The sequence below is a fragment of the Osmerus mordax genome, chromosome 13 (genome assembly GCF_038355195.1).
Source record: "Osmerus mordax isolate fOsmMor3 chromosome 13, fOsmMor3.pri, whole genome shotgun sequence".
In the NCBI taxonomy this organism is placed as follows: domain Eukaryota; kingdom Metazoa; phylum Chordata; class Actinopteri; order Osmeriformes; family Osmeridae; genus Osmerus; species Osmerus mordax.
This window is the reverse complement of record NC_090062.1, coordinates 8,448,540-8,474,931: the sequence shown is the minus strand read 5'-3', so window position 1 is coordinate 8,474,931 and position 26,392 is coordinate 8,448,540. Positions and strand designations below refer to the sequence as shown.

Genomic DNA, 26,392 nt, shown 5'->3' with positions numbered 1-26,392 from the left:
GAGAATATTGGAAAAATATGATTTCTCCATCTTTCAAACAAATCAAAGTATGCTTTAGTATTTTGTCAAGATTTTAATTTATACATAAAGCAGAATATACAGTCTTAAGGAATTACAATATTAAAATAGGTCTGGATTTCTATATCAACATTGTTTACATTTTTACTCTAGAATAATTAAGTTTTGCACTCCAGTCTATACTTATTTACATTCAACTAACTTTGTTAGCCATCTACTACAGTAACATGTTCCAAACAATCAATTTTGACTGAAGAACCACACCATTTCATCACATACCTTGTGGTTAATGCTGAAATAACGTAATTTCAGTGTAGCCAACAATCATTCTAAAATGTTCATGAAGATATTCGTTCATGAAGATATTCTTTCACCAATAAACCACATCCATTCTGGTCTTTTTCTGGGGGCCAGGTGGTTTTGAGGCTGATATGTTTGACCTGCCTCTGAGCCTTCTTGAAGTCACATCCCTGATACAATGGCTACATTGGAATTTGCCGGAAATGCAACGACAGATGTAATTTGATGGTGAAACTGTCTTCTTTCAAAACTTACCAAAATGCTCATGTAAGATCTGTGATTTCTCAAACAAAGAAAAGTTTCATTTCATAGAATTATTAACATTACCAATGGCCTTCTTTCACATTTACACTGGCAGTAGAACCGTAGGCAAGACAAGTGGACACTGTGCTCTCCAAAGAATAAAACACTGTACAAAGCACAGTATGTGTGCATATACCATGTACACACATATTTTAGTCTGTGGGAAAGAAAGGAGCTTTGAGGTTCAAACAATAACATTATTTATCATCATTCATGGAGTCAGGTCTGCAGACATTTGAAATATTGTACTGTAACTAAAATACAGTAAGCAAACAGGATACTGTGAAATATATTATGTAAATACTTTGTCACATTTGCATGGATCTTTCTTGATTCACTGAGCCCCTTTCCCCCACCTAATTGTTTTATATTAAGAGTCCCCTTGTTACTTATACTTGATATCTGTGCAGTTTATTCCATAGTAATCTTATTTGGTTAACAAAAATCTCTGACACACTATTTCAAATTATTACAGTCAAGTATAGTAAAGAATGGAGCCACGATCAAAAGCAACTGTACTTCATTCCTAATAAGGATAGTTAATATTGTCTTTGATAAATTACAATAACATAAAAACTATTAAGAGTTGATTTGAAAGAAATATTCATAAAATGTAAGCCACAAAGTTGATCAACAAAAATGAGTACAACAAGTTTGAGTAGTACTATGTCAGTGAACACTTATTTGTCATTCAGCTGGAGTTTGCCATTTTTTGGTTGATAATGAGACTATACCAACCTTAGTTGAACCGACTAGTTCAATGAATTTGTTGTTGTAGTGGTTATTGGTAAGTGTTAAAATAATTTCAACTGTTTATACATATACCACCACCTATGACAGGTAGTTAAACATAAAAAATAATTTAAAAAAATACCATGCAAAACAGAATTATCTGGATTTAGTAGACTAAGCATCAATGAGAAGCAATATGTTTGAAGCCAAAGTGACTAGAACGACCTTGGAGAAAACAGATTCAGATTACTAAACCATTAGGCCTAACTGCTAAAGTAAAAAATGTAGGAATGCACATCTCCCTGGGAATGCTTTTTAGACATTGAGTTAAAAAAGCAGCAATATCAAAACTTTAAATTGAGGTTACATTAACTACCACATAAATGCATAGCAAAAGCAAAAACATTGTAGGTACATTGGAAATGCTATATGGTAAAATAGTATTAAGTGTTAGCCGTACAAGTTATTACAAAATGTAAGGTGGCACAGTATGGGGAAGGGGTGTAAGTGGTTGTTCTAAAGGGGCAGTTGACAAAGGTTGTGTCACCAAAGATCAATGTTAACATCCACTTACTCCTGGAAACCCCATCATCCCCCAATCATGTTCCTCTTGTGTAACATGTACCTCTAAATCAATAATAAAGTGTTCTTACTATCGTTTTTTTTAAGTAGTTATTGTAACCTTAATGTAAAGTGTTGCCTAAAATATTAATGTGATACACCACTGAACAAACAACTCAACATACCTTCTTGAGTTGTGCTCAATGTTAAATCTTTGTAATGAAACTGTTTTGCCCAATCGCTGCAACCACATACACGGATGCAGTTTTTGTAGACCAACCGACTGACAGTGAGCTATTGATCTGCTAGTCACAGCTAATAACTACTCTCTAATGGGTCTAATGAAACCTCACGCAAGGCTGTATAACAAATGGTTTATGAGTTATGAAAAGGGGAGTTGCTAAAATGTGTGGGAAGGGTGAGAATAACACACCAGTGAAAATGGAACTCCACTGACTCCAAGGATACCTCCCACAGTGTGTGGCTAAAGTGTAGGACTGACAATTTTTGCAAGGCTTTACGACAAACAGTTTATAAGTTACAAAGGGATGTGGCAAAATAGTGTGTGTGTCGATGTGTGTCTTTCTACCAAGATTGGCCATATTATGTGAATACATTGCCTTTTTGTCATAGGCCACTCCCACTGCCATACCCCAATTTAGCCAATTGGCATGAACACTAACACACCTTCACACAGACTTGACGTCCACTCCAAACTTTTTGCCTCCTAAAAACTGTGGCCACCAAAGGGTGGAGAAATGTTTGAGAACCGACTGACCAATCGACCAACCAGAGCTGTTGATCACAACTAAAAAGCTTTAAAGTACAAAACGAAACCAGTCAAGTGTGTGAGGACTCATCTTGTTAGTCATATATTCGGTGATGACAGAGAAGTATTGCTTTGTTGTGCATTAAAAGTGTGTTGATTGTACAATTAATCGTAGTTTCTTGCTAAATATGTCCTTCAAGATTGTTTGTACATGAACAAAACATTTTTGGACATTTATGACCTTTGACATTTTTGGAGGAGACAACTAAAGTAGTAGAGCGTGGAGCAATATCTATCAAAACATAATAATACCTGTAATCAATCAGAATTATTGTCCTGCTCTGAAAAGCAAACCACTAACTGTTCTATAACAAAGCACAACACAATCCAGAAGACCTACCCATTAACTAATCATCACAAGAATAAGACATCTCTTTCCAACAGGTCTCATACCACTGTTTCCTATCCTTTGGAACACAGGGGCAATAATATTACTTTTTTGTAGTTTGTGGCCCTCATCCACACATTGGATTGTAAGCAAGCTATAGAAAATATCTGCACAAAATGTTAATGGTTGACATTCACAGATAACACAGGCCAGTCATAGCACATAGAAGGCCCATCGGCAGCAGTCTCACATATAGGCCCCTCTCAACAAAGGATGAGTTAGGGCAGGATGACCAAGTGAACTACCATCAAATCACTCCCCATCAAGCAATTTACAGTCACCCTGTCGGTATGAGAGTGGGGCATTGCCATCTTGCCAAACCTCAAAGAAGCAGAAATAGAAAACATAAAAAGGACTAAATCCATCAATCGAGTAAAAACGAGAGCTGAGGAGCCTGGGAGATGCACTGTTATTTTCAGGTCCACTTAAGATGTCCAAAATGTTTCAAATTCTCCCACGGTATTGGAGGGTCACTCATGGACATCCCAGATTTCAGAAAGCAGTGGGGGGAGTTTCTTGTCTTGAAGGCGTAGTGCGAAGACTTGCTCTGAGTGGACACTGCTGAGAGTGCGGAGACTCACCAGCTTCATGAGCATGCGAGGAAACATCAAGTGGTCCTATAGGATGAGGAGATTCAAATGAAGGTGTTGCATCAATTCATTCATTCATGTATAATAAATATTTCTCTAGGTAACATTGATACACATTGAGAAGGTACCAAGTGTCTAACCCTGTTTTGGTCTTTGTAACTTCATTGTACAATAGTACGCACCTCATACTGCCAAGAAACAGAACCAGCCATGATCTAATGCACTCACAACAACTTGTGGACAGTTGTACTTCTATGCAAGAGGGTATTTCTAATCATGTCTCTACTAGGAGGTAACTTACGTTTGGTCTCTTTATCATGATGTAAGAGCGCAGTGCATCCACATACGGTTGCTGAAGACGTTCCACTAGGTCATGATCCTGAACATTGGGCCGATCTGGAGAAGACACCAACAATTATATTCATAAATCCACTCACATTTTGAGTGATCCTGTCTTTTCTTTTTCCCTCCATCATCAATATATCCTCCTTGACACCACCTTTCTTTTGTGTACCAGGGATAATAGGATGTTCTGCAATAGCATCTAGTATGAGCACAATCAAAAGTCCCTTTGCTAGCCCTTGATGTCTGACCTGCAGAGAAGATGTTGATTGCGATAAGCAGAGCATACTCCGCCTCATCCAGGTGCAGGTCGTTCATTCCCTTGGAGAACTCAAAGATTGGGTTAATGAACTCAAACTGAAGCCCTAATGAAATGAAGCAAAACAATACAAAAAAGGTTGTCAAAACAAAATAATTAAATGCTTGCTTTCAGGAACAACATGTGTGCCAGTAATGATGCTTTATGAGGGTGCAGGATAGAATTCAGCAGGAAGGATATTCTCAGCAGGCAACTAGAAACTGAAAAACAAGCTTTTATATTTTGGGAGCTGCTTAAGTAAATTCAGTTACCCATGTAACATTCTCAAAAGGTCTTGTGAATTGTTGTTTTTGTTTGTAGCCCATAACTTCACATTTTCCCTTCTGGTGGGGGAAGTTAATCAAATTTAAATTAAAAACCTTGGTAGTGATCTCTGGCAATACTTCAGGGCCTGCTATCTGAAAGTGACAACAATGTACAACTGACAATGGTAGTAAGACACTGCACCTGCTTTGGCAAAATCCTCTTTGTTATAACTGAAATCCTTTAGAAACGTGATGCTCTCAATTGCAGGGTTGTATCGCCGAGATGTCTCAAGCAGCATGATCTGCAGAAGAATCACAACATTTTACTGAGTGGAACATCCTGCAGGTTGTAATTTGCATGCATGTCAATAGACAATTCCAAACATTCCCTGCAGAATGAAGGGGGGGGGGGGAAGTCAGCCATGTTGATCAGTGTCTTTCTGGTCAATAAACCTCAGATAAATACATGGAAAGCTGCAGTAGACTTGATGTTCCCAATTGCTGATTTATATAAATCTAATGCTTAGCCAAACTTCTCAATTACTTATGTTGAAATAAATACAAGTAGATAACATGGTGACCATTTTACATTGTCTCATGTTTTGATATGCATAGTCTAGTATCTTATCACCCTTCAGCAAAGCACTTTCAAATTTAAAATTCTGAATATAAGAAATATCAAGACAATCAAGGCTTCATTATGTAATATTTCATCAACCCTAGAGGGTGCTCTTGGGTCAATGATAACACATTTATATAGATAGTTATTCTATCTGTCTTTTTGACAATACAATGTAGTGCACCACTACAAAATTCACTCAACTCACCTCAATGGTTGAGGTTTTGAGCAGGGCAATCTGGTCCTCTCGAGTTAGCTCCAGGAAACCTGGAAGCTGCTTAGCAAAATCAACTATCTCCTGGACCGACATGATGGCTAGCTCTGTGAAGTGGGCAAAGCGCTGCTGCCGCACCTCTCTGTTCTGTGGGTCCTGACTCTGCGGCCAGGGCTTGAGAGGAAACAACACATAGTGTGATTGAAGAAGATCAAAGAGGCTCAGAAGCTCATCGGTAATCAAAGAGATTGAACTATGAGCCCCTGAACCGGCAAACATTCATGAACAGGCTGCTGTGAAGCATATTTAGCCAATATCAATACTGAACCAGGGCAGGTTGGCAGGGTTTGTGCAACTAACACAACATCTCAGCCACTCAAGTCTATATGAGAAAGTTCAGATATATTTTCATCAGGTCTTTGTTTGAGCAGTGGACATCATGGTCGGCAAACACTCACTGTGACTTTGGGTCGGTCAATGAAGGATCTCTTGTTGCATTGCTTCTGCATGGCCACCAGCTTCTCAATCATCTCCAGCTGTTCGGGAGCTAGCGTGGGCACCTCCAGCGGCAGGGTGGGTGTCACCACCGCCGACGGGCGCGCGGTCTCGTCCTCGTGCTGCTTCTTCATTTTCTTTAGCCGGATCTGCTCCTCAGACAGTACGCCTACAACGCAACATGACTTAGTCTAGTCACTGCGGAACACTGTGAAAGTCTTACTCCAACTTGTTTACTGCACACAGCCATGATGGACGTCACATCATAATGGCAGGCTGTCATGCTTCCACAAAACAACCAAAAAACACTGTTACAATCAAAGTATACAAATCTACAGAATTGGGCGGGGGGGGGGGGGGGAATAGCTTTATGTTTTTCCTCACTTCTATGCATGTACTGTACATATTTACTGACCAAACAATAAATGTGGAATTTTAACTGGCACAAATGGTGGTTATCACTCACACTGCTCTCGCATGCCTGCTTCACGGCACTTGCGCAGGCGGCACTGCTGGCACTTGCGGCGCATGTACATGTCCATCTCACAGCGGCCGTTGTTTTTGCACGAGTACTGGGCGCTCTTGATGACACTGCGGCGGAAGAAACCCTTGCAGCCCTCACAGCTCAGCACATTGTAGTGGAAACCTGAAGCCTTGTCCCCACAGACACTGCACACTTCGTTCCCCAGCATCTTAGGAGCTGGCCCTTTCTTCCTCTTCACTGGCTGGCCATCTGAGGGCAACAAGGTTGAGTTTTAAGATATTACTGAACATAATTCCATGATGAATCTATGATTAAAATACAAAACCCTTCAATACAGAACTATAAATGATCCTCAAGTGCACGTTTGCATTGTTTTGACCAAGAAATAATGCTATGGCACCGACAGTATATGGCAAGTCATAATTCCTTAGTTATCCTATGCATTGAAGACAGTACAACCTGTTTGATGACACCAGCAATACATCAAGGACACCATACATACCAGTGTTTGCAGGTATGTCTCCTGCTGCTGGATCTGACTTCATGTCACTGGGCTCCATGTGCAGAGGGTTGCTCATCTCAGCCAGCAAGGGCCCATTCTGTGAGGGACTGGAAAACTTGGAAGGGGGGGGCAGATCCAGTGGAAGGACAATTTCATTTTTCACTTCGATAGTGCCGCTCTTGTCACCCGTGCAATCCAACACCTTACTCTCACCTGCGAAATGGAGAGAATAAGGTTAGTATATAATGGCTTATAGTACCTTTGGCAAGTTTCAGAACCATAAGCTTTTTCCACATTTTGTTGCATTTCAAACTTAATCTAAGTGTCTTTTTTTGTTTACACAAGTACAGAACCTTTGCTATGGCACCAATTGTCCTAAGGCTCTAAATTAATCTCAAATATTTTGTTCCTCCTTAAGATGTCTCTAGAACTTTATTGGACTCCACAGGTGAAAAAATGTAGTGACTGGACATTTAGAAAGCCAGCCACCTTTCCAAACACAGTCCCACAGTGCATGTAAGAGCAAAAACCAAGCAAATAAATTCTCCATAGACCTTTGGAGAAGGTTATTAAATGTGCACAGTGGGATCATAAGGAGAGGTAAGAAGTTTTGAACAACCAAGCTTCATCCTAGATCTGGTTGTTGCTGTACAGATGGGAAAACTTGCACTCCATCAATCAGGCCTTGGTCAAGTGGCAAAAAGACATAATCCAAACTCAACTAGTGGAGGAATCTTACCATGACCAACATCTGTGAAGTCAGTCGCAGAGAGTGTTGACATCTTCTGCACAGCAGCTTGTCATTACGAACTTAATCTGCACCTTTAAGGAGAAATACAAGAGTAAATGAGAGATGCTGTAGAAATCTTTTTATGAAGCAAAGGTTTTTCATAAGCATTGTTGGTTACTGGGTGGATGCCTATTCATTAGAACAACCTAATATAAAAAAAGATTGTTACAGATGTATGTTCTCATGTGAAAAAAAGTTATTATTGTGTGTGAGTCAGTATTTAATGTGTGCTCTTCTTCGCTTCGTAGATTCTTGAACTGTCAAGCAGTAAATTGCCATCAGACAGTATACATTCCCATCATCATCCCAACAGACAAAGTTCAGGTTATTTTATCTAATCTCAAACTATTTAATTGTAGGTTACAATGTGGGTGAAGTGTGTAGGTTTTTCTACAAAAAACTGTAACTTTGCCTGGCGTGTGCATGTCCAGTGTAAGTGATTAAAAAGAAAACGTGGAAGATGTGAATAGGAAGCAGAAGAGGCGAAAAGGGAGAAACTAAAATATGGAATATGCCTATGAGAACAGAGTTCAAGGCCTGAAATAAATCTACTGTGCCATCATAAGTATACAGTCAATGCTCAGAAATGGGAAATACATGTCTTGTTAACAAGAACTGGAAAATAATAGGCTTGTTAGACATAATTACTAACAAGCTTATTAATAATAAATAAATAATGGGTAGTAAGACAGGTATATAGTCATGTTTACAGTTAATTTGGAGTGGTTAAAATGAGAAAAGTGGTCGAACAGGTAGAAGTGGTTGATGAAGAAAGTTATCTGGTCACAACTCAGGGCAATAAAGTATTGAAAAAATATATAGGCTATAACCTGACCTTTGTGAGTACAATGGCCTCATATTAGCGCTTCCTAAACTTGAGTCATGACATTTCTGTAAAGGCAGAAGAATCTGGAATGCTACTCTAAATGTGCCAAAATGTGAAGAAATGTCACAGATCATGAAATCAAACATTGTGATTGTTTGACAGATATTGACTGTCAGAAAACTGTACAAAATGTTAACAGTTTAAGCTATGCTGTTCTTTCAAGTATATGTGCATAATACTATATAAAATATTAGAATATTAAATTAATCTAGACTTGGCCTAAATCAAGAGCTGTACTAACACTGGGAATGTCAGGTCTTAAATCCAAGGCAATCGTTTTTTGGTCTAATATAGCACCAGTTTAGTGTGTCCCATAACCTTTTTGGACAGCAAATTGAATGACTGTTATTCAGTGAGAAAAAAAACACATGGGGTTCAACTTACCACTCTAGAAATGTGTTATGATCTTTCCATCTTGCCCACGTGAGACCAAAACTCAAGTCAGACCCTTCAGTTGGCTTGTCTTGACACGTTACTGATTAGGATACCTGGCTTTTTTGTGAGTGTTTTTCGTCACGAAAACACAAACCAATATCTTGAGGAGATAAAAGCTAAAAGGGAGGGAGAGAGGAGCAATCACTATCACTGCATCCTGTGGGGAGCAGAGAAGAAACAGAGAAAGAGGGAAGGGAGGGGAGGGGAAGGAGGGGTGAAAACAGGAACAGAAGAGGTTACTATCGGTCGTTTGCATTGCTCTGAAATCCCCACTGGGCCCTATTCACAAGTTTTTTTCCAATGTAAGTGTCTGAGCAGTCAATTTCACAAACACCCGGATAGCTACCTGCATGAAAAATGTATACAAGTTTTAACATGAAAGGGGCTTACCTAAATAAGTATTCCTTTAAAAAAGAAAACACATGTAGGGTAGGCCTCAAGAAAACCCTAACCAAATGACTCCAACACACACTTATAACATAGACTACACAGATACTACAAGATTGGATCCTCACTCATACCTCATCCTCCCTGAATGAATCACAGTCCAAACAGCTGTGTACAGTGCATTACATCAGCCACAGGGGCTCTTACTCTCAGTCCGTGCACACTTGCCGGGGGGGAGAAGGGGGGGAGTCCATGTCAGAGAGAAGTGATCAGATTATTGTTGTGAACAAAAATCATGCATTCGTAAATACAAGGGTGCAAAACAGTGGGTTACAGAGTAGGAATTTTGTGAAAAAATGTGTTGGGGCAAATAAATAAATAAATAAGAATCATTAACCATGTAAAATGAAAAATGGAGTGGCATTCAAGGAAAAAATATGACTGGATTATGGTCCTATAAGGATGCTTGAAAGATAGATAGCGCACTTGAGTTCTTAAAAGTTCAGTCATTTAGATCAGGTTAGGTCAACACAGGCTTTGACCTCAAGTAACACCCCTTGCTCGTTTTCTCTCCAAGTCCAATGTTCTGTACAGCTTATCTGTCACAGGTACCTTTGCCCCAATGGTAGCTTTCAAAGACTGATGGAAAATAAATCAAAAGTGCCATCACGATAGTCTAGTCCTAGTGTGAATCTCAATATTAGACTTGATTTCCTGGTTGAATATTCAGGTCTAAAAAGATAATTTCATCAGGCCATCTTAAACTTGTTTGTAAATAGAGATTTTTAGGGTAGATACAAATAGGATGTATGGTTTATTTTGATGATAAATCATGACATCTACTTTGGATGACCACTTTATCCTAAAAACAATCAAGTGGTAAAGATACCAAAGCTCCAAAAACAGAATTGTCTCATGGCAAGTTTCACTACCTCCTTGCATTATAAGCATGGGTGTGTGCGTGTCATCTGGAAAGTTTTTCACTTTGTAGAACAAAAGGTTCCATAGCAAACTCGCATCAGTTCAGTGTTTTTGGTGGGAAATCTAGGTTTCTCTCATTCTCACGTCATCGGAGGTAGAAACTTTCCTTGTAAAGATTTTTTTTTTTACAGACTAAGCACCATGTACTAAAGTAAAATAGTTCACGACCTCTACATTTCTTCATTAAGTCAAGTTGTTATAGGAGGGTCCTAGTTTTGCCAATGAAGGTTACTTCAAAAACAACCACGTAAAGAACACACACAAAAAGAAGTAGGCTAGGTCACAATCATTGACAGTCCCATGGCAATATAAATAACACATAGAAGCCGCAATGACCTGACTCTTATTGATAACAGCTACCAACTCGTTAGAGCTAGCTAACGTTATCCAGCAATATTGTAAATTAATCCATGTCATGTCTAGAAGAGACCAGTCACCAGCTACATGGCTATAGACGCTATTCTTGTTTCTCAATCATGTCATGACAGCATTGGTCGATGTCGTTCTTCTACCATGTTCAAGTTAGCTATAACGTTATAAGGACAGAGCTATAACGTTATAACCAACTAACCAGCAACATAGGTCTGTATATCTAGCAGGCTAAACATCAACATTGTAGTTGTTAAGGCATATTGCTAGCTTTCTACCTTTCAGGTACTCACTTACTGCAACTATTCCAGGCAACGTCTGTGCATAATAGCCGCGAAGCTAGTAACAAGTGCTCATAATAATAATAATATACAGTAGAGGCTGGATAGTTCGTCAAATGTTCTAAACAGTCGTGTTTTGCCAGCCAGCACGATACATGTTCTCTTTAGCTAAAAATGTCAGGCCCCTCACCAAAACACACATAACTAGCTTGCTATTTAATAAGTTATGTCAGTCAAGTTAAAATCTAGATACTGTACTAGTGGCTACTACTAAGCTAGCTAGTACTACAACAGAGACCACTAGTCTAGCTACAAGGTTTGGCTACATAGTACGTTGGCTTATCATTACTACCAGGGTGTTCCCTGACTATGAGGGTAAATACATGTTGTCTAAATCTCATTGAGACAAAGATAACTTTTCATTCCCAAAAAAATTAGTTTGAAGGCTTATCTGACAGTTTGTAACCGATAGTTACCCCGTGCTGTGGTTCCAGGCGATGCTAACAATTAGCAAGCAGTGAACGCAGCTCTTTGAATCATGTGACACTCAAGCAGGAAATGGTCAAGTAGTCGCAAGCTGAGCTGGGTGACTGCGGCCATAGATATCTATGACTGCGTCTATGGGTCGGTCGCGAAAGCAGAATTTCCTTACAAGCTAATTTAAATCACGTCAACTTGATATCGCTCCTGGCGGTTTTAAAGTAAAATGACACCGCTATCAAACCATTGCTACACCAAAGATTCGTAATCATTGTGATAAATAAAGGTTAAACATAATTATTTCCTACATTAGTGAACGTGTCTGTTTTTGACGTCACTCAGACATGTTTTGCTAGCTTGAATGAGCCTGGCTATCATTAATGGCAATAAGGATCGGGGGGAAATACAGCAATGGGGTTCGCGAACGGTTATGGCTTGGAAGAAAGTGTTGCTTATGCTAATTTTGTATATCTGCTTCAACAGGACATTTTAAGCCTACTTTTATGTAGTGAACGATTGTATCCTGTAGGTGGTGTAGTATTTGTCTCGAGCGTTGTTGATGATGTGTACAACTTTTTTTATAACACATACAAACGTGAAAAAACAGAAACACCATTTCCCTGGAGATACAGTTATAACAGTTAAATAAAAAATAATAATGAAAACGTTCACCTTCAGCAATCTTCCCTGCCCTGTAGAGTAAAACTAGCGTCAAACACGTTTCCTGTGTTGTGTCCAACTTGCGATTTGTCTTCAAAATAAGAGCATGTTCCAAAACCTGTGATTGGTGACAGAATCGACGCCTATGATTTTATTTAAATAAAAAATCTACCTCTGATGGGGAAGGCACAAAAGATTCACAGAAGAGAATTCCTGAATTAATTTCACAATTCAAATTCTACTTATTTACTTAAATCCGTATTTGTCCCAAATTGTTTATTTTCATATGTATTTTATTCGTGTTTTGAAAGGTGTACAGTTTACCCAAATAACAAGTACCGGTATACATCTTTTTCTGGACCTTTTTTATTCTTTTAAAGAAATGAACCGGAAACGTTTCATACCAGTTCCTGCGTAATAAAAACGATAACAAAAAATACGAGTCTCAATCTGTACGCTTCCAATTCAGAAAGTTACAAAATAATTGCTGGGTCAGACACGCAAGGAGTTCGTCATCATGCCTGTAATTTGTGCAGCAACTGGTTGCACCAACAAATTTATTAAAGGATCTGAAATACGATTTTATAGGTAAGTGCACAAGCTTGTTTGCTAGCCTAGTAATATGCTGGGCGGTATTATAATCAAGAGATCAAGTCCACGTTGTTAGGGATATTTATATAAGTGGATGCCATCACCAGCCTCTCAGATTACTTTATGATGGAGAAAGAGGCTATAGTCATATTCTGACACAAGACTGCTCCGTTCTGGAACAAGGGTGTAGGAACAGCAGCCTGGGACAAGGACAGGTTGATTAAACATAACAGCAAACGCATGAGCCATGCTTGTTTGTTTGTAGAATCAGTCACTCGTGAAGCTAATTCCACAACTAACGCTAGATGGGTTTTGGTGACAATATACAGTATATAATTAACCTAAGGTCTGTTTCATTGATATTTACGAAATACTTTCATAACAAAACCTTCTTTTCCATTTTAGATTCCCTATTAGCAAACCCCAGCTTGCCACACAATGGGTACATAGCCTGGGTATGAAAAACTTCATCCCTACTCAAAACACCTGCCTCTGCTCAGAGCATTTCAGACCTGACTGTTTTCGAGACTATAACGGCAAACAGTTTCTGAGGGAGGATGCTGTGCCTACCATTTTTGGGGAAGTACAAGATGCATCAAAGGTATGTGGTACTTTATATGAAATACAATTTTGTGAATGGCATGTCATATTAACTTGAGGTCATACATAGATTTTGTATGCATAATAATTAAACAATAAAGGGTAGGTTGTGCTAGCTAGCCAATAATTCTGTTTGAGTTACTGTGGGTCAGATGGCTGAGTGGTTAGGGAGTCGGGCTATTAATCAGAAGGTTGTTGGTTTGATTCCTTCAAACGACATTATGTCCTTGGGAAAGGCACTTCACCCTACTTGCCTCGGGGGGAATGTCCCTGTACTTACTGTAAGTCGCTCTGGATAAGAGCGTCTGCTAAATGACTAAATGTAATGTACTTACACATTGCATTTGTGTTAGAAGAAATGTAATGATACCGATGCTTATCACAAATATCAATGCAGATTGAGCTTAGGAAAAGGGTACCAATCATGAAGGACACCAGAATTGGAACACAGTCTGACAGAGAGAGGGCAAAGGATACTGCCAATCAAAGAAAGGACAGACGGCAGGCTGGCTTGAAGGTGAGTTGTAAAATGGGTGTATTTACATTGATAACATTTTAATTATATATTCAAAAAAGGGGATTGCATGGTAATGCTTCACAAGTTGTCTCCAAAATGGTGTTCACTCAGAATAATTAAATATACAGTAGACTGCTTTCTTTTGTGTTTCTAGAAAAATAAGTTGTTATTGCAGGGACAAACCATTTCCAATACAATGGCTACAGAGGGAAATGGTCACAGTAGCTGTATAGTTCAGGTTTTGCACCAATTCCAAGTATAGTAGCAGTAAACCACATCTGTCTTCCTTTGTCCCCTTCATTTAGAAGGAAAACATAGGTAAAAGCCTTACTTGCGAATTCATTGTGGGAGTACTTTGTGTGAGCTACTCTCATACCAGCAGGTTTTTCATTTTTCGAATCAATGATGTGCACTCTCACACTTTTTCAAATAAAGTAGACATGGAGGCAGGCACCATGTAGGCTGAGGCATAATGGCAGCCTGGGTTCCAGCCCAGGCCCTTTACGGCATGTCATCCCCTCTCTCTCTCCCTGCATTTCCTGTCCTCTCCAAACACTATTTCTATCATAAAAATAATAAAGGCAATGCCATCAAAAAAACAGGGTAGACATTGCAATAATATTTAAAGGTTCATGATTGGTCTATTCATATTTGTTATCTGTTGCTCCTAACCCTTCACAAAGTTTTCTCACCAAAATTATTCTCTTTTATGTTCTGTCAGGCACGAGGTGGCAGTGAGGTAACTCGAAAGAGAGGGGGAAAAGTTTCCAGCACCAGTGACAGGTAAGGATGGTTAACAAATTCCAATGCTGGAATAAATACTTGGTGTGATACTATTGTGTTTCGATTCCACCACTTTGTCACATGGGACATGGCCGTTGGCATTTAACACATTGACCGTTGAGTCAATGTGTTCCAATAATGGGTACTTTTCGGTACCCATTCGGATTAGTTTTTACTTCAACTTATATGTTAATGGTATTTCTATGGCTGGCTAATAGACTGCTTTAAAGGATAGCCTCTGTAAAACTTAAGGACAGGAAATGGTACAGCAACAGAAACCAGACACGGCTGGATTCTAAGGAAACTGATGCCAACTGTATGTTTTCATCTCTTCACCTAACAGGCAGAATATGGGTGCCAGGAGCAAAGTGTATGACAGCAGAGGACGGCTACTTTCATGCAACAAAGATATGTGTGACTGCTTAGATGTGGACTGCATGGGCTGCTTCTACCAATGCCCCGACTGTGGCTCACGCAAGTGCGGCGTAGAGTGCCGCTGTGACCGGAAGTGGATGTACGAGCAGGTGGAGGTGGAGGGTGGGGAAATCATTCGCAACAAATACACCCTTTAATAACTTGACTCAGGAGTGCCTATATGAAGATGGAGTTTAGTGAAAATGTTTGAATTTACAACAAAGAATATAAAGGTCTATGATTATCTTCTGGAAAATGAAAGAATGTGGTGGAGGGGTGTTCCTAGAACCAAGATCCATGATATTAAAAAAATATTGCAATATTTTTTTTTTTATACTTGCGGTATGTTAATCTATTGATGTCTACACAAGTTAAACCTCCAAGGTTTAGGTTTTATCTGAAAATAAGGTGGCTTTTTTGTTTTATCGTCACAGTTACTTTCTTATAATGTATCTATGCTTGTGTTTTATAAATAAGTTGCTACCCCCCTTTGCCACTCCCTCCTTGGACACTGCAATATGTAACGCACACATTGAGACCTTTGCTAGCCTCATATTTTCCTCTACAGTATTTCCTGTTCCATCCAGTCATGTCTTCATGATCAATGTACACCCCTACGGCATTGTGGGCAGCATGACACAGCAGTTCATCACACTAGCACAAACAAAGGCATTGCCAAGACCCACCTACAGTATATCTGAGCTTTCTTTACTTGCCTTATTGAGTATGAGCTAGGTTTTTAAAGCATGCGACTGGTGGAATCAATTTGGCATCTGAAATACTATGGGAAAACAAAAACACTAAAGTAATGAGAATGCTGCAGTGTATAGAATAATTGGAACTAGGAAAGGGGTGAGGTCACAAAATGTTATACTATTTCATAATGGATATGTCACTTTGTCATTTTCAAGCTATCTGATCAGCAGATTTGGCTCATATTTTTGCAGACTGAGTACATTGAGGTAAAGGTGATACATGCAACTCATGGCTGATAATCTTTTTTATTTTCAAGTTTCAAGCATTAGAGGACACAATAATGTATTTTTCTGGCATTGCAAATAATGGCTGTACTGTATATTTATGTTAATGCTCATCAAGCAATTTTCTCTTCAGAAGGACAGGCAACTTGCCATGTCCCTGTGCATGGGATCACACGCCGTGCTGGCAATGGAACACGTTGTACATGCACAGCTCTTGGCCACAGGGTACGTTAAAACTGGGTCCACCCCAAAGGGGCAGTCTTGGATGTAGTAAGTCGCATAGGACCACTCTTTGAAGTTGCAGGTGGCCTGAGGTACCTGTACCAAAGGGCTAAAATAGTTCCAGTCCTAAGAGCAACAACAGAAATTAGATTTGTGAGAATACAGTATCTTCATATGCAAACCACCACAAGTGACTGACTGTTTTTGTGGCTTAAATCACCTGGATTCTGTATAAATAATAAATGTTACATACTATTTATTGTGAAAACATACTGGGGTATATAATGGGGTTTAAGAGTGATTTGAAGTTACATCCACCACACCCTATTTCATTACCTTGGTTTCACACATGCCGGCACAGGAGGTGGTTTCGATTGTAACAGGGTGGCTCCCACATTCTGTCTTCTCCAAGGTGATGGAGATGTTTGTTAGTTGGCAGCCAGACCCACAGTTGGATTCGGCCTTCACCAGAACAAGCAGCACTGCCATGACAACCAGCTGCATCCTCATATGTGTGAAGTACAAAAGTATTCCACAAGGGGACAGATTTGCCTTCAGATACCTGTCAGAGGAAGAGAATGATGAAGGATGGACTGTTCTGTGGGTGACTGATCAATCTTTTCAGTGAGAGCCAGCTGACTTACACTAGATCAATATTTTTTATATCTCATGATTATTACCTATCACCCATTCACATTCCTGCATGTCATCTAATGCTTTGGAATATATGTTCAATTGTACCCCATTTCCTTAATCTCAATGTTTTGCTTTATTGTGTCCAATGCTTCAATATATGTTGTAAACATGTAAATAGGCTGTTCACTTATCAAAACACTTTAGAGAAATTCACAAAATAGAAATAGTTCCTTATTCAAATATACTGTAGGCTATGTCAAGCCAATGTATTCAATCATCCGAAGTGTTTAATTACAGTGTTTTAGTTTACATAAATCGATTGCTGTGAATTGCATGGATATACAGTTAGGTCCATAAGTATTTGCACATTGACACAATTTTCATCATTTTGGCTCTGTATACCACCACAATGGATTTGAAATGAAACAATCAAGATGTGCTTTAAGTGCAGACTTTCAGCTTTAATTTCAGGGTATTTACATCCAAATCAGGTGAACGGTGTTACAATACATTTTATATGTGGCCCCCCCCCTTTTTAACCCTTGTGTTATCTTCGGGTCGTTCTGACCCATCAGTCATTGTGACCCACCGTCGTATTGCGACAACTTTACCGCATACAAAAACAAAGTGAAGCATTTTCTTTTAACCGTTGGGCTGTCTCAGACCCCCCACATTGCGAAGGTTAAAAGAAAATTATTTTTATTTGTTTTTGTATTGGGTAAAATTGGGTAAACACAACGATGGTTCGTTATGAACCTTTGGATCATGTGACCCGAAGGCAGCACGAGGGTTAAGGGACCAAAAGTAATTGGACAATTGGCTGCTCAGCTGTTCCATGGCCAGGTGTATGTTATTCCCTCATAAAGGGAGTTCCTTATTTCATTGACAAGGAGCAGATAAAAGGTCTAGAGTTCATTTCAAGTATGGTATTTGTGTTTGGAATCTGTTGCTGTCAACTCTCAATATGAAGTCCAAAGAGCTGTCACCATCAGTGAAGCAAGCCATCGTTAGGCTGAAAAATCAAAACAAACCTATCAGAGAGATAGCAAAAACATTAGGTGTGGCCAAATCAACTGTTTGGTACATTCTTAAAAAGAAAGAACGCACTGGTGAGCTCACCAACACCAAAAGACCCGGAAGACCACGGAAAACAACTGTGGTGGATGACAGAAGAATTCTTTCCCTGGTGAAAAAAAACCCCTTCACAACAGTTGGCCAGATCAAGAACACTCTCCAGGAGGTAGGCGTATCTGTGTCAAAGTCAACAATTAAGAGAAGACTTCACCAGAGTAAATACAGAGGGTTCACCACAAGATGTAAACCATTGGTGAGTCTCAAAAACAGGAAGACCAGATTAAAGTTTGCCAAAAAACATCTAAAAGAGCCTGTACAGTTCTGTAACAACATCCTATGGACAGATGAGACCAAGATCAACTCGTACCAGAATGATGGGAAGAGAAGAGTATGGAGAAGGGAAGGAACTGCTCATGATCCAAAGCATACCACCTCATCAGTGAAGCATGGTGGAGGTAGTGTTATGGCGTGGGCATGTATGGCTGCCAATGGAACTGGTTCCCTTGTATTTATCGATGATGTGACTGCTGACAAAAACAAGTAGGATGAATTCTGAAGTGTTTCGGGCAATATTATCTGCTCAGATTCAGCCAAATGCTTCAGAACTCATAGGACGGCGCTTCACAGTGCAGATGGACAATGACCCGAAGCATACTGCGAAAGCAACCAAATACTTTTTTTAAGGCAAAGAAGTGGAATGTTCTGCAATGGCCAAGGCAATCACCTGACCTAAATCCAATTGAGCATGCATTTCACTTGCTAAAGACAAAACTGAAGGGAAAATGCCCCAAGAACAAGCAGGAACTGAAGACAGTTGCAGTAGAGGCCTGGCAGAGCATCACCAGGGACGAAACCCAGCGTCTGGTGATGTCTATGGGTTCCAGACTTCAGGCTGTCATTGACTGCAAAGGATTTGCAACCAAGTATTAAAAGTGACAATTAGATTTATGATTATGTTAGTTTGTCCAATTATTTTTGGTCCCTTAAAAGGGGGGGGCCACATATAAAATGTGTTGTAATTCCTACACCGTTCACCTGATTTGGATGTAAATACCCTGAAATTAAAGCTGAAAGTCTGCGCTTAAAGCACATCTTGATTGTTTCATTTCAAATCCATTGTGGTGGTATACAGAGCCAAAATGCTGAAAATTGTGTCAATGTCCAAATACTTATGGGCCTAACTGTATACTGTGTGTATTCTTCATATTATGTTCAAGGGAACAGATGGCAGGCAGGGCTGGGACAAACTGTATCAATGCAAATCCTTATTGATATATATTTGTTTAATATCCCTATTAGTCATGTTTCACTATTTCAATTGTTAAAGCTAAGAGTGGGTTTTACATGTGAGAAATATGCATGACAACTATTTTACCAATCAGCTAGATAACCTAGATTACCCTCCCTTTGAAAAACATTCATCCATTTCACTTGACATGTCTACATAATGAAACATTTTTGAAACTATCATAAGACCATTGCTCTTACTTGACCATAACCTCACTAACCATGACTCATTTTAGAGCACTGCAGATAATATATAGAACAATGAAATAAAAGAAATATGTGCAGCTACTCAGCGATTTATGAAAATAGATAAGCATAAGTGATGAAAAATAATAAAAGCATGCTCACCTTTTAGAATCAATGGCTTCATGTGCAAAGAGACAGGTCTTTTATCCTACCAGCCATATTTGACCATGACCATATTTGGTTTTAGGATTTTTATGATGCAAAGTTTCCTTTGTATCTTCAACAGGGGTAGATCCAGATCTCTTAATCTCTCTTGCCTTGGCCTTTCAAGATGGATTTCCCTACCAGACTGTTTCAGTGCAAATGTAAGGGATTTACTTTTAACCCAACAGTTAAGCTCAGGTTGCCAGCTCAAGGACTGTAGTCCCACACATAAGGTGGATGCGCTTGACTTGACTTGGGATAATGTCTGAAAACATGCGGCTGAAGGGCTTAAAGTATCAGACGATGTGTCTGCTCCCACAAAAACATATCAACCAACTCATGGAAAATGCATGCAAACCCTGCTCGAATGGTCCCTTGAGCACAACACCAATACTACAGAGAAATAATCATTATATATGCATGTAAAGCACAAGGCAGACATTGACACTTTTGGTCTTGTTATTATGTTATAATAATGTGATATTACTCTTCTATTTAAATGAAATGACATATTCTGTATCATACAGTATGGACTTGCATATACAGTATATGTATGCACCTTCAAGAGTACATACTGTATACTCATCTGACAAGTACAACTTGCAAGTACATCTTACAAATTGTGCATATTTTAAATGACAGGTACGGTAATATTTAAGTCCTATTATTTGGCCTTTTTAGAGGGCAAGTATTTGCCCAAACCCTTCTCGAGTTTGATGTTAATCCTTACGAATCAAAGAAGCTTAGTGGCAAAGTGTATCAGATCCATGTCATATTCTGTTGAGCCAGTCATGTCCTCACCAGGGAACGAACCAAAGGTAGGAATGGGAAGATGGGTTAGATCAATGTGGGAAAATGGAACTCTGAGTACAGTTATTGTGTGTGCAAAAGATTCACATCTGGAGAAGCCTTGGCAGAACTACGTTTGTAGTAGGCCTGGTTTGCTTTCATGAAAGCTTGCTTTTTTCACTCTGAGGGAATGAAAAATACTTTATGATAATGTCTGTGTTCACACTGAACCATTTATTTTTTTGGTTTTCTAAACCTAATTCCTTACTCTTTACATTAATCTCAATGCCAGCTATTCTTAGTCAATACTTTCCCTTTCTACATGAATCAACGTGGATTATTTAAACCAGATTGTGACTCAAAGGAGGGTGCTCATGGAGGATTCATGAAAATATAATACATAACATAATACACATACTACAAAAACTGTAAATTGTATATTATGAATGGGAAATAGTGTCAGTGGAGGATGTATTCCTTGAAGCTATTTTGCCTTTGCAAACCTATTGGTGTAAAAGTCATTCTATTTCATATAATATCGTTGTAACATGACTTTACAGTGTTACCATAATCCTTCACAAATATTCAATGTGTGTGTGTTCTTGGGCAATACATTAATTCTTTAAAAATTATGTAAAAGCTGTTTTGGGGCATTTACTTTAGCAACAATGACAAGACATACAAAAGAAACTGCAACAAAATAGTATCTCAATTACAACTTCCACCTTTATAAAAAGAATACGTTTTATTCTGGTGGAACAAACACATCAGAGCTATACCATTCCTGATATCTATGAAATGTATATCTGGATGTTCTTGTAAATATTCAACTTTTAAGGTAACTGCTCTTTTCCCTAAATGTATCCCACAAGTTGACATAGCAAAGCAAGTACAAGTCAGCTGCCTGTTTGTAAAAGAGACAAAACTGGGTTTGCTGCATTCCATAAAGTTTATGTTGTACCGCAGCCTAGTTAGGTTGCATTGACAGTACTCACTTGATTGGAAGTCACAATTTATCTTCCTGACATGCATGCCCTTCCAAACATCAGGATTCCAATTCTATTGTTTATGTACATGGCATGTAACCTCTCTCCATGTATTTTGTGAATTGTAACAATATGTTTTAAATGAAAATGATAAGGATCTATACTTGTATTTGGTTGTATTTGTGCTTCAGCAATCTTGTAAGCAAACACATTTAAGCTATAAAAGCTATAAGATGTATGATTGTATGACGTATGAAGATATTATGTGCAACCTTAAGCAGTGTACAGTTGGTACAGTGTACTCAATCACCAATGTTTACACGACACCACCCCTTATCATTTTTGACCTCACATCTCCCCCTTGTGCTGACAGTTTGTTGCTACATAAGGTGCAGATTTGATGCCAACTGACTGTTTTTTGTGTGGATATCCTCATTGAAAATTGTTTCTGCTGCATACTGTAGTTGTGCAGTGTGTATCAATGCAGCACACAGGCTCCTTTTTAGAGGGAGGGAGAGGGTGAGTTGGGAGAATATGTGTTAGATTGGTTTCCTTTATTTTATTTGCAGTCTGACACTTAAGATTTGCAGTGATACAGCTTAGAGGTGTTGTGGATTAACCTACAAGATCAAAGCTTGTTTGACAAAGCCTAATGTGTCACAAAGGAATGTGCATTAATGACTTTACATTATTGTACTGTTTTAATGTGATGCCCTCGTAGCTTATATTATAGGAAGATATAATTTATGATTGATGCCCTTCTCTTGATATATTACCAAGTAAAACAAACAACAATCGATCGTAAATGATAATCAAGGAAAGGTGAAATACCAGCAATATGCAATTAACTGTTATTTGGCCAGTATAGTTTCCAATGATTGAATCATAACTTTGTAGTCTGACCAACATCGTAATTACAAGTGCTCCTCTTCAGGCTGTCTGAAAGAATATGTGCATCGTGCGATTTCTGCAAGACAGCTGCGTTGAATGGTCAAATGACATTAGTCATTTTGGAGGACAACATTGCAATCGACAAGAGTACCTTATTAGTATCACCTTCACAGTTTGTGAGACTGCAGCACAGTCCGTAGTGACCCAAAGTATCCACTGGGGGACGATCAAGTCCTGCCTTCCCTGCTGTACACCCTCTACATGGTCGAGGCAAAGCACTTCAATAACACGCACAATGGGAAATAGGGAAGGTAGGGGCAGCAGGCAGATGTGTAATGCTCTGACTTACCGTGGGCTATTTTACATATCAACATAAACTTTTATTGATTCTCACCACGATGCTGCATATGTGTATGGATTAAGCTTTTCAAAGGCTACCTATTTTCGTTTCCTGCACACCTGCTTTTTGTTGCTGCCAGACAGCATATGCAGCGGTGCATCGTTTTTCGGAAAGGGGGGCGACACTCAAGGGGTGATAGATCCTGTTGAATTGAAACAAGACAACGCCGAGACGAGTCCAAAAGTGTCATTCCTCGAGTGCAAAGAGCACGGATGTATAGGTGATATTTTCGCCGGCTGGTTGCGTCGAGGAATTTTAATACTCCCAAAACAAGACTGGAATTTGGGTATCCCAACGATTTGCATCTGTGCCTACCTCCCGTACATTTTTGTTGGAGGCTGGGACGATTTTGTTTAGCGATTATTGAATATGTAAGTTGAAAAGCAATGAATGACAAGGTATACATTCTTTGATAAAAACGTGCGTAATGTTTACAGACATGCTGTTGCATGAGTGGTTCATGAGTGGTTCATGCTTGTCTCCTGTTGCCGTTGTGGTCAATACTAATACGCATGTATAGCCTATATATGTTAATATAGTTATTAATGTTATTAATATATGTTATTTACTACTATCCAAACGATTTTTATGGTTTTGTTTTACCGTAATGCAAGATGTGCGTAGGGATTCAATTGCCTAACAGTTGGTATTAATTTCAATATTTTTTAACCAAGCTTTCGTCTCTTCCTTTCAGATAATAAAGACGTCTGACGAATAAAGTCGTTTCACACCATAGAGAAAATGCAAGATAAAAGGGCCAGATCTTTCATCACTTAAGATGGCATCCAGGAGTGACCACGAAGAGGCAAAAATGATGTATTTCTGCAAGTTAGCCACAAGAGAGGCACAAAATAAGTCAATCTGATGAGATATTGACCAGGATATCAGCCAGTGGTATACAACGTAAAAGGAACAGTAAACTCATTGGAAAGAGTAAAGCTTTAAATAATATGGTTCCCGCATGCTTGGATCTCATAATGATGTCATAAATATTTCAGACGCGTATACGGAAAATACATAGTGTATCATATAATGGGCATGGATTGTAATCTCAAATAGAATTATACTCATGAAACCGAACTAATTTACCCCTCACCCTCACAGGTGCATCACCTGTCAATGCACCTCAGCCACCCTGTGCGTCCGAGGCTGCAACTTGTTAGGTTGACTTGCATGCGCGTGTCTCCAAAGGGATTATAGTGTTCACTAAAGACTAAATTACTCACCAATCAAAATGGAGTTTGCAATGGTAGGTGCGGATGGAGGGTGCAATAGTCACCTGCCTTATGGCTATACCCAGGCTCGCGCACGGGAGAGGGAGCGCGAGAAGGAGCGACAGTCACGAGCAGCGGTGGCTGCTGAAGGTGGACCAAATGGAGAAGGAGGGGGGTCCTCCAGCCATCTCCTTAACAACCACCAGCAGCATCAGTCTTGCACCGCCTCCTCATCAAATGCCAACAACAGTAGCGGCGGTACCGCCTCGCGCCCCTCCTCCTCACCACCACCACAGCAACACCAACAAGAGCCTGAACAGCAAGCGTTCAGAGAACGGAAAAAGCAACGAGGTGTAGGACGCTGGAGAAGGAGTCGCCCGACTCTCGGTGGGGACTTGCGCCACTCAGAGTTGGCGCTGCTCGGATCCGAGGAGGATATTATGATAGAAGAGGAGGAGGCGGAAGGGGCAGAAGAGGAGGACGTGGTAATCAAAAGATCAAGTTTTCCCTGTAATATGGATGATGAAGAGGAGACTGTCTCACTCACAGACAGGCGTCCCCAATCAGGATACGAAAATGTTTACAGTGAGTATGGGTGCTGCGAGAGAGTGGTTATCAATGTGTCAGGTCTGAAGTTTGAAACGCAAATGAAGACCCTCACACAATTTCCTGACACTCTCTTGGGAGACCCCGACAAACGAATCAGGTACTTTGACCCACTAAGGAACGAATATTTTTTTGATAGGAACAGACCAAGCTTCGACGCCATTCTTTATTTTTACCAGTCAGGAGGACGATTGAAGAGACCCGTCAATGTACCTTTTGACATCTTCTCAGAGGAAGTCAAGTTCTACGAACTCGGAGAGGAGGCGATGCTGAAGTTTCGGGAGGATGAGGGATTTGTTAAAGAGGAGGAAAAACCATTGCCAGTGGACGAGTTCAAACGTCAAATCTGGCTTCTTTTCGAGTACCCAGAAAGCTCTAGCCCTGCGAGAGGAATTGCAGTCGTGTCAGTTTTGGTTATAGTTATATCCATTGTAATTTTCTGTTTGGAAACTTTGCCAGAGTTCAGGGACGAAAAAGAATATCTTCAACCGCGAAACAACTCCACACAACCTGACAATGGATTTACTCCCTTCAACGACCCATTTTTTTTAGTGGAGACGGTATGCATTATTTGGTTTTCCTTTGAGATTACAGTCCGGTTCTTTGCATGTCCAAGCAAAGCTGATTTCTTTAAAAACATTATGAATTCTATAGACATTGTATCCATTTTGCCTTATTTCATAACTCTCGGCACAGACCTTGCTCAACATCAAGGCAATGGGCAGCAGGCAATGAGTTTTGCAATCTTGAGAATAATACGTCTTGTCAGGGTCTTTCGCATCTTCAAGCTCTCGAGACACTCCAAAGGACTGCAAATCCTCGGACATACTCTCCGTGCCAGTATGAGGGAGCTGGCGCTTCTGATATTCTTCCTCGTAATTGGTGTCATTTTATTTTCAAGTGCAGTTTACTTCGCGGAAGCAGACGAACCCTCGTCCCAGTTCACAAGTATTCCTGACGCATTTTGGTGGGCTGTTGTCACCATGACCACGGTCGGATATGGAGACATGAAACCCATAACAGTTGGGGGCAAGATAGTGGGCTCGCTATGTGCCATAGCGGGTGTGTTAACCATTGCACTTCCAGTGCCCGTAATTGTGTCCAATTTCAATTACTTCTACCACAGGGAAACCGACAACGAAGACCAGGCACCGGTTGTTGAAAGCATACCCCCTGGCTGCCCGTATTTCCCAGACTTTCTGAAGAAATTCAAAGGCTCACCCTCTGGCTCTTCTTTGGGCGACAAAGCAGAGTATATGGAAATGGAAGAAGGGGTAACAGAGTCGCTCTGCGGCGTAGACAAGCAAAGTCCAAGCAAAGGGAATGGTACAGATATTGGCAGAAAAAATAGTAACTCAAAGTCTCTTCAGACTGATGTGTGACAACTAAAGAATGGAATATTTTTCGTGAACGTGTTTTTCAAACAAAAACTGGTGGTCAGACTCTCTCAGACATACACGCACGCATGCATTCTCTTGGTCTGTTTCTAACGCCCCTGTTTCTCACACACACGCTCTCTCAATAACACAAGCAATTTTGCTGTAGGCCTATATCTTTGAAAGGTATAAGATGTGTTTTATTTTGCCATGTGGCTGCTTAGATGTATAGGCCCATGGAAAATAGACGCCCAAATCTGCTTTAAGCAAGGACATTATGACCTAAGGTAGAGGGCCCAAACCTAGCGGGAAAAATAGTTTGCGAGATTGAGACAAAATACAGGCTTAAGCATTCGCACTTTATCCGTTTTTTTTGTCAATAATGGAAAGTGATAAATATATATATATATCGTTTTGCAGTTTTTT

General features: G+C 39.7%; 4 protein-coding genes across 5 annotated transcripts; 2 read left to right on the top strand and 2 right to left on the bottom strand.

The window, feature by feature from the left end:
* Positions 1-72: 72 nt before the first annotated feature.
* nr1h3 (nuclear receptor subfamily 1, group H, member 3) lies at positions 73-11,611 on the bottom strand. 2 transcript variants are annotated; one of them, XM_067248966.1, is made up of 11 exons: positions 11,547-11,611; positions 9,002-9,209; positions 7,681-7,763; positions 6,942-7,154; positions 6,422-6,688; positions 5,919-6,124; positions 5,455-5,634; positions 4,830-4,929; positions 4,315-4,428; positions 4,023-4,117; positions 73-3,748 (listed from the first exon to the last, which is right to left on the bottom strand). In XM_067248966.1, the coding sequence occupies exons 3-11, from the start codon at positions 7,721-7,723 to the stop codon at positions 3,602-3,604; spliced, it is 1,365 nt and encodes a 454-aa protein (XP_067105067.1). In that variant the 5' UTR covers positions 7,724-7,763; positions 9,002-9,209; positions 11,547-11,611; the 3' UTR covers positions 73-3,601. The 2 variants fall into 2 exon arrangements, with proteins under 2 accessions (XP_067105067.1, XP_067105068.1); XM_067248967.1 differs by lacking the exon at positions 11,547-11,611 and having other exon boundaries at positions 9,002-9,512.
* Positions 11,612-12,647: 1,036 nt separating this feature from the next.
* arl14ep (ADP-ribosylation factor-like 14 effector protein) lies at positions 12,648-15,439 on the top strand. The gene is made up of 5 exons (XM_067248749.1): positions 12,648-12,798; positions 13,207-13,402; positions 13,799-13,918; positions 14,640-14,701; positions 15,045-15,439. Exons 1-5 carry the CDS (start codon positions 12,728-12,730, stop codon positions 15,271-15,273), a joined length of 678 nt encoding a protein of 225 aa, XP_067104850.1. The 5' UTR covers positions 12,648-12,727; the 3' UTR covers positions 15,274-15,439.
* fshb (follicle stimulating hormone subunit beta) lies at positions 15,326-16,874 on the bottom strand. The gene is made up of 2 exons (XM_067248750.1): positions 16,654-16,874; positions 15,326-16,443 (listed from the first exon to the last, which is right to left on the bottom strand). The coding sequence occupies exons 1-2, from the start codon at positions 16,825-16,827 to the stop codon at positions 16,225-16,227; spliced, it is 393 nt and encodes a 130-aa protein (XP_067104851.1). The 5' UTR covers positions 16,828-16,874; the 3' UTR covers positions 15,326-16,224.
* A 7,130-nt stretch (positions 16,875-24,004) lies between these two features.
* kcna4 (potassium voltage-gated channel, shaker-related subfamily, member 4) lies at positions 24,005-26,130 on the top strand. Its single transcript, XM_067248819.1, has one exon. The coding sequence runs from the start codon at positions 24,005-24,007 to the stop codon at positions 25,970-25,972; it is 1,968 nt and encodes a 655-aa protein (XP_067104920.1). The 3' UTR covers positions 25,973-26,130.
* The last annotated feature ends 262 nt before the right edge of the window (positions 26,131-26,392 follow it).

Excerpts from the sequence above, each read along its gene's own strand:
- arl14ep (XM_067248749.1), top strand. The coding sequence starts at position 12,728 with ATGCCTGTAATTTGTGCAGCAACTGGTTGCACCAACAAATTTATTAAA. Across the intron at positions 12,799-13,206 it reads TCTGAAATACGATTTTATAG|ATTCCCTATTAGCAAACCCC; the intron begins GTAAGTGCACAA and ends TTTCCATTTTAG. Across the intron at positions 14,702-15,044 it reads GTTTCCAGCACCAGTGACAG|GCAGAATATGGGTGCCAGGA; the intron begins GTAAGGATGGTT and ends TTCACCTAACAG.
- nr1h3 (XM_067248966.1), bottom strand. The coding sequence starts at position 7,723 with ATGTCAACACTCTCTGCGACTGACTTCACAGATGTTGGTCATG. Across the intron at positions 6,689-6,941 it reads AGACATACCTGCAAACACTG|ATGGCCAGCCAGTGAAGAGG; the intron begins GTATGTATGGTG and ends TGTTGCCCTCAG. Across the intron at positions 4,429-4,829 it reads AGAGGATTTTGCCAAAGCAG|GGCTTCAGTTTGAGTTCATT; the intron begins GTGCAGTGTCTT and ends TCATTTCATTAG.
- fshb (XM_067248750.1), bottom strand. The coding sequence starts at position 16,827 with ATGAGGATGCAGCTGGTTGTCATGGCAGTGCTGCTTGTTCTGGTGAAG. Across the intron at positions 16,444-16,653 it reads CCGGCATGTGTGAAACCAAG|GACTGGAACTATTTTAGCCC; the intron begins GTAATGAAATAG and ends TGTTGCTCTTAG.
- kcna4 (XM_067248819.1), top strand. The coding sequence starts at position 24,005 with ATGGAGTTTGCAATGGTAGGTGCGGATGGAGGGTGCAATAGTCACCTG.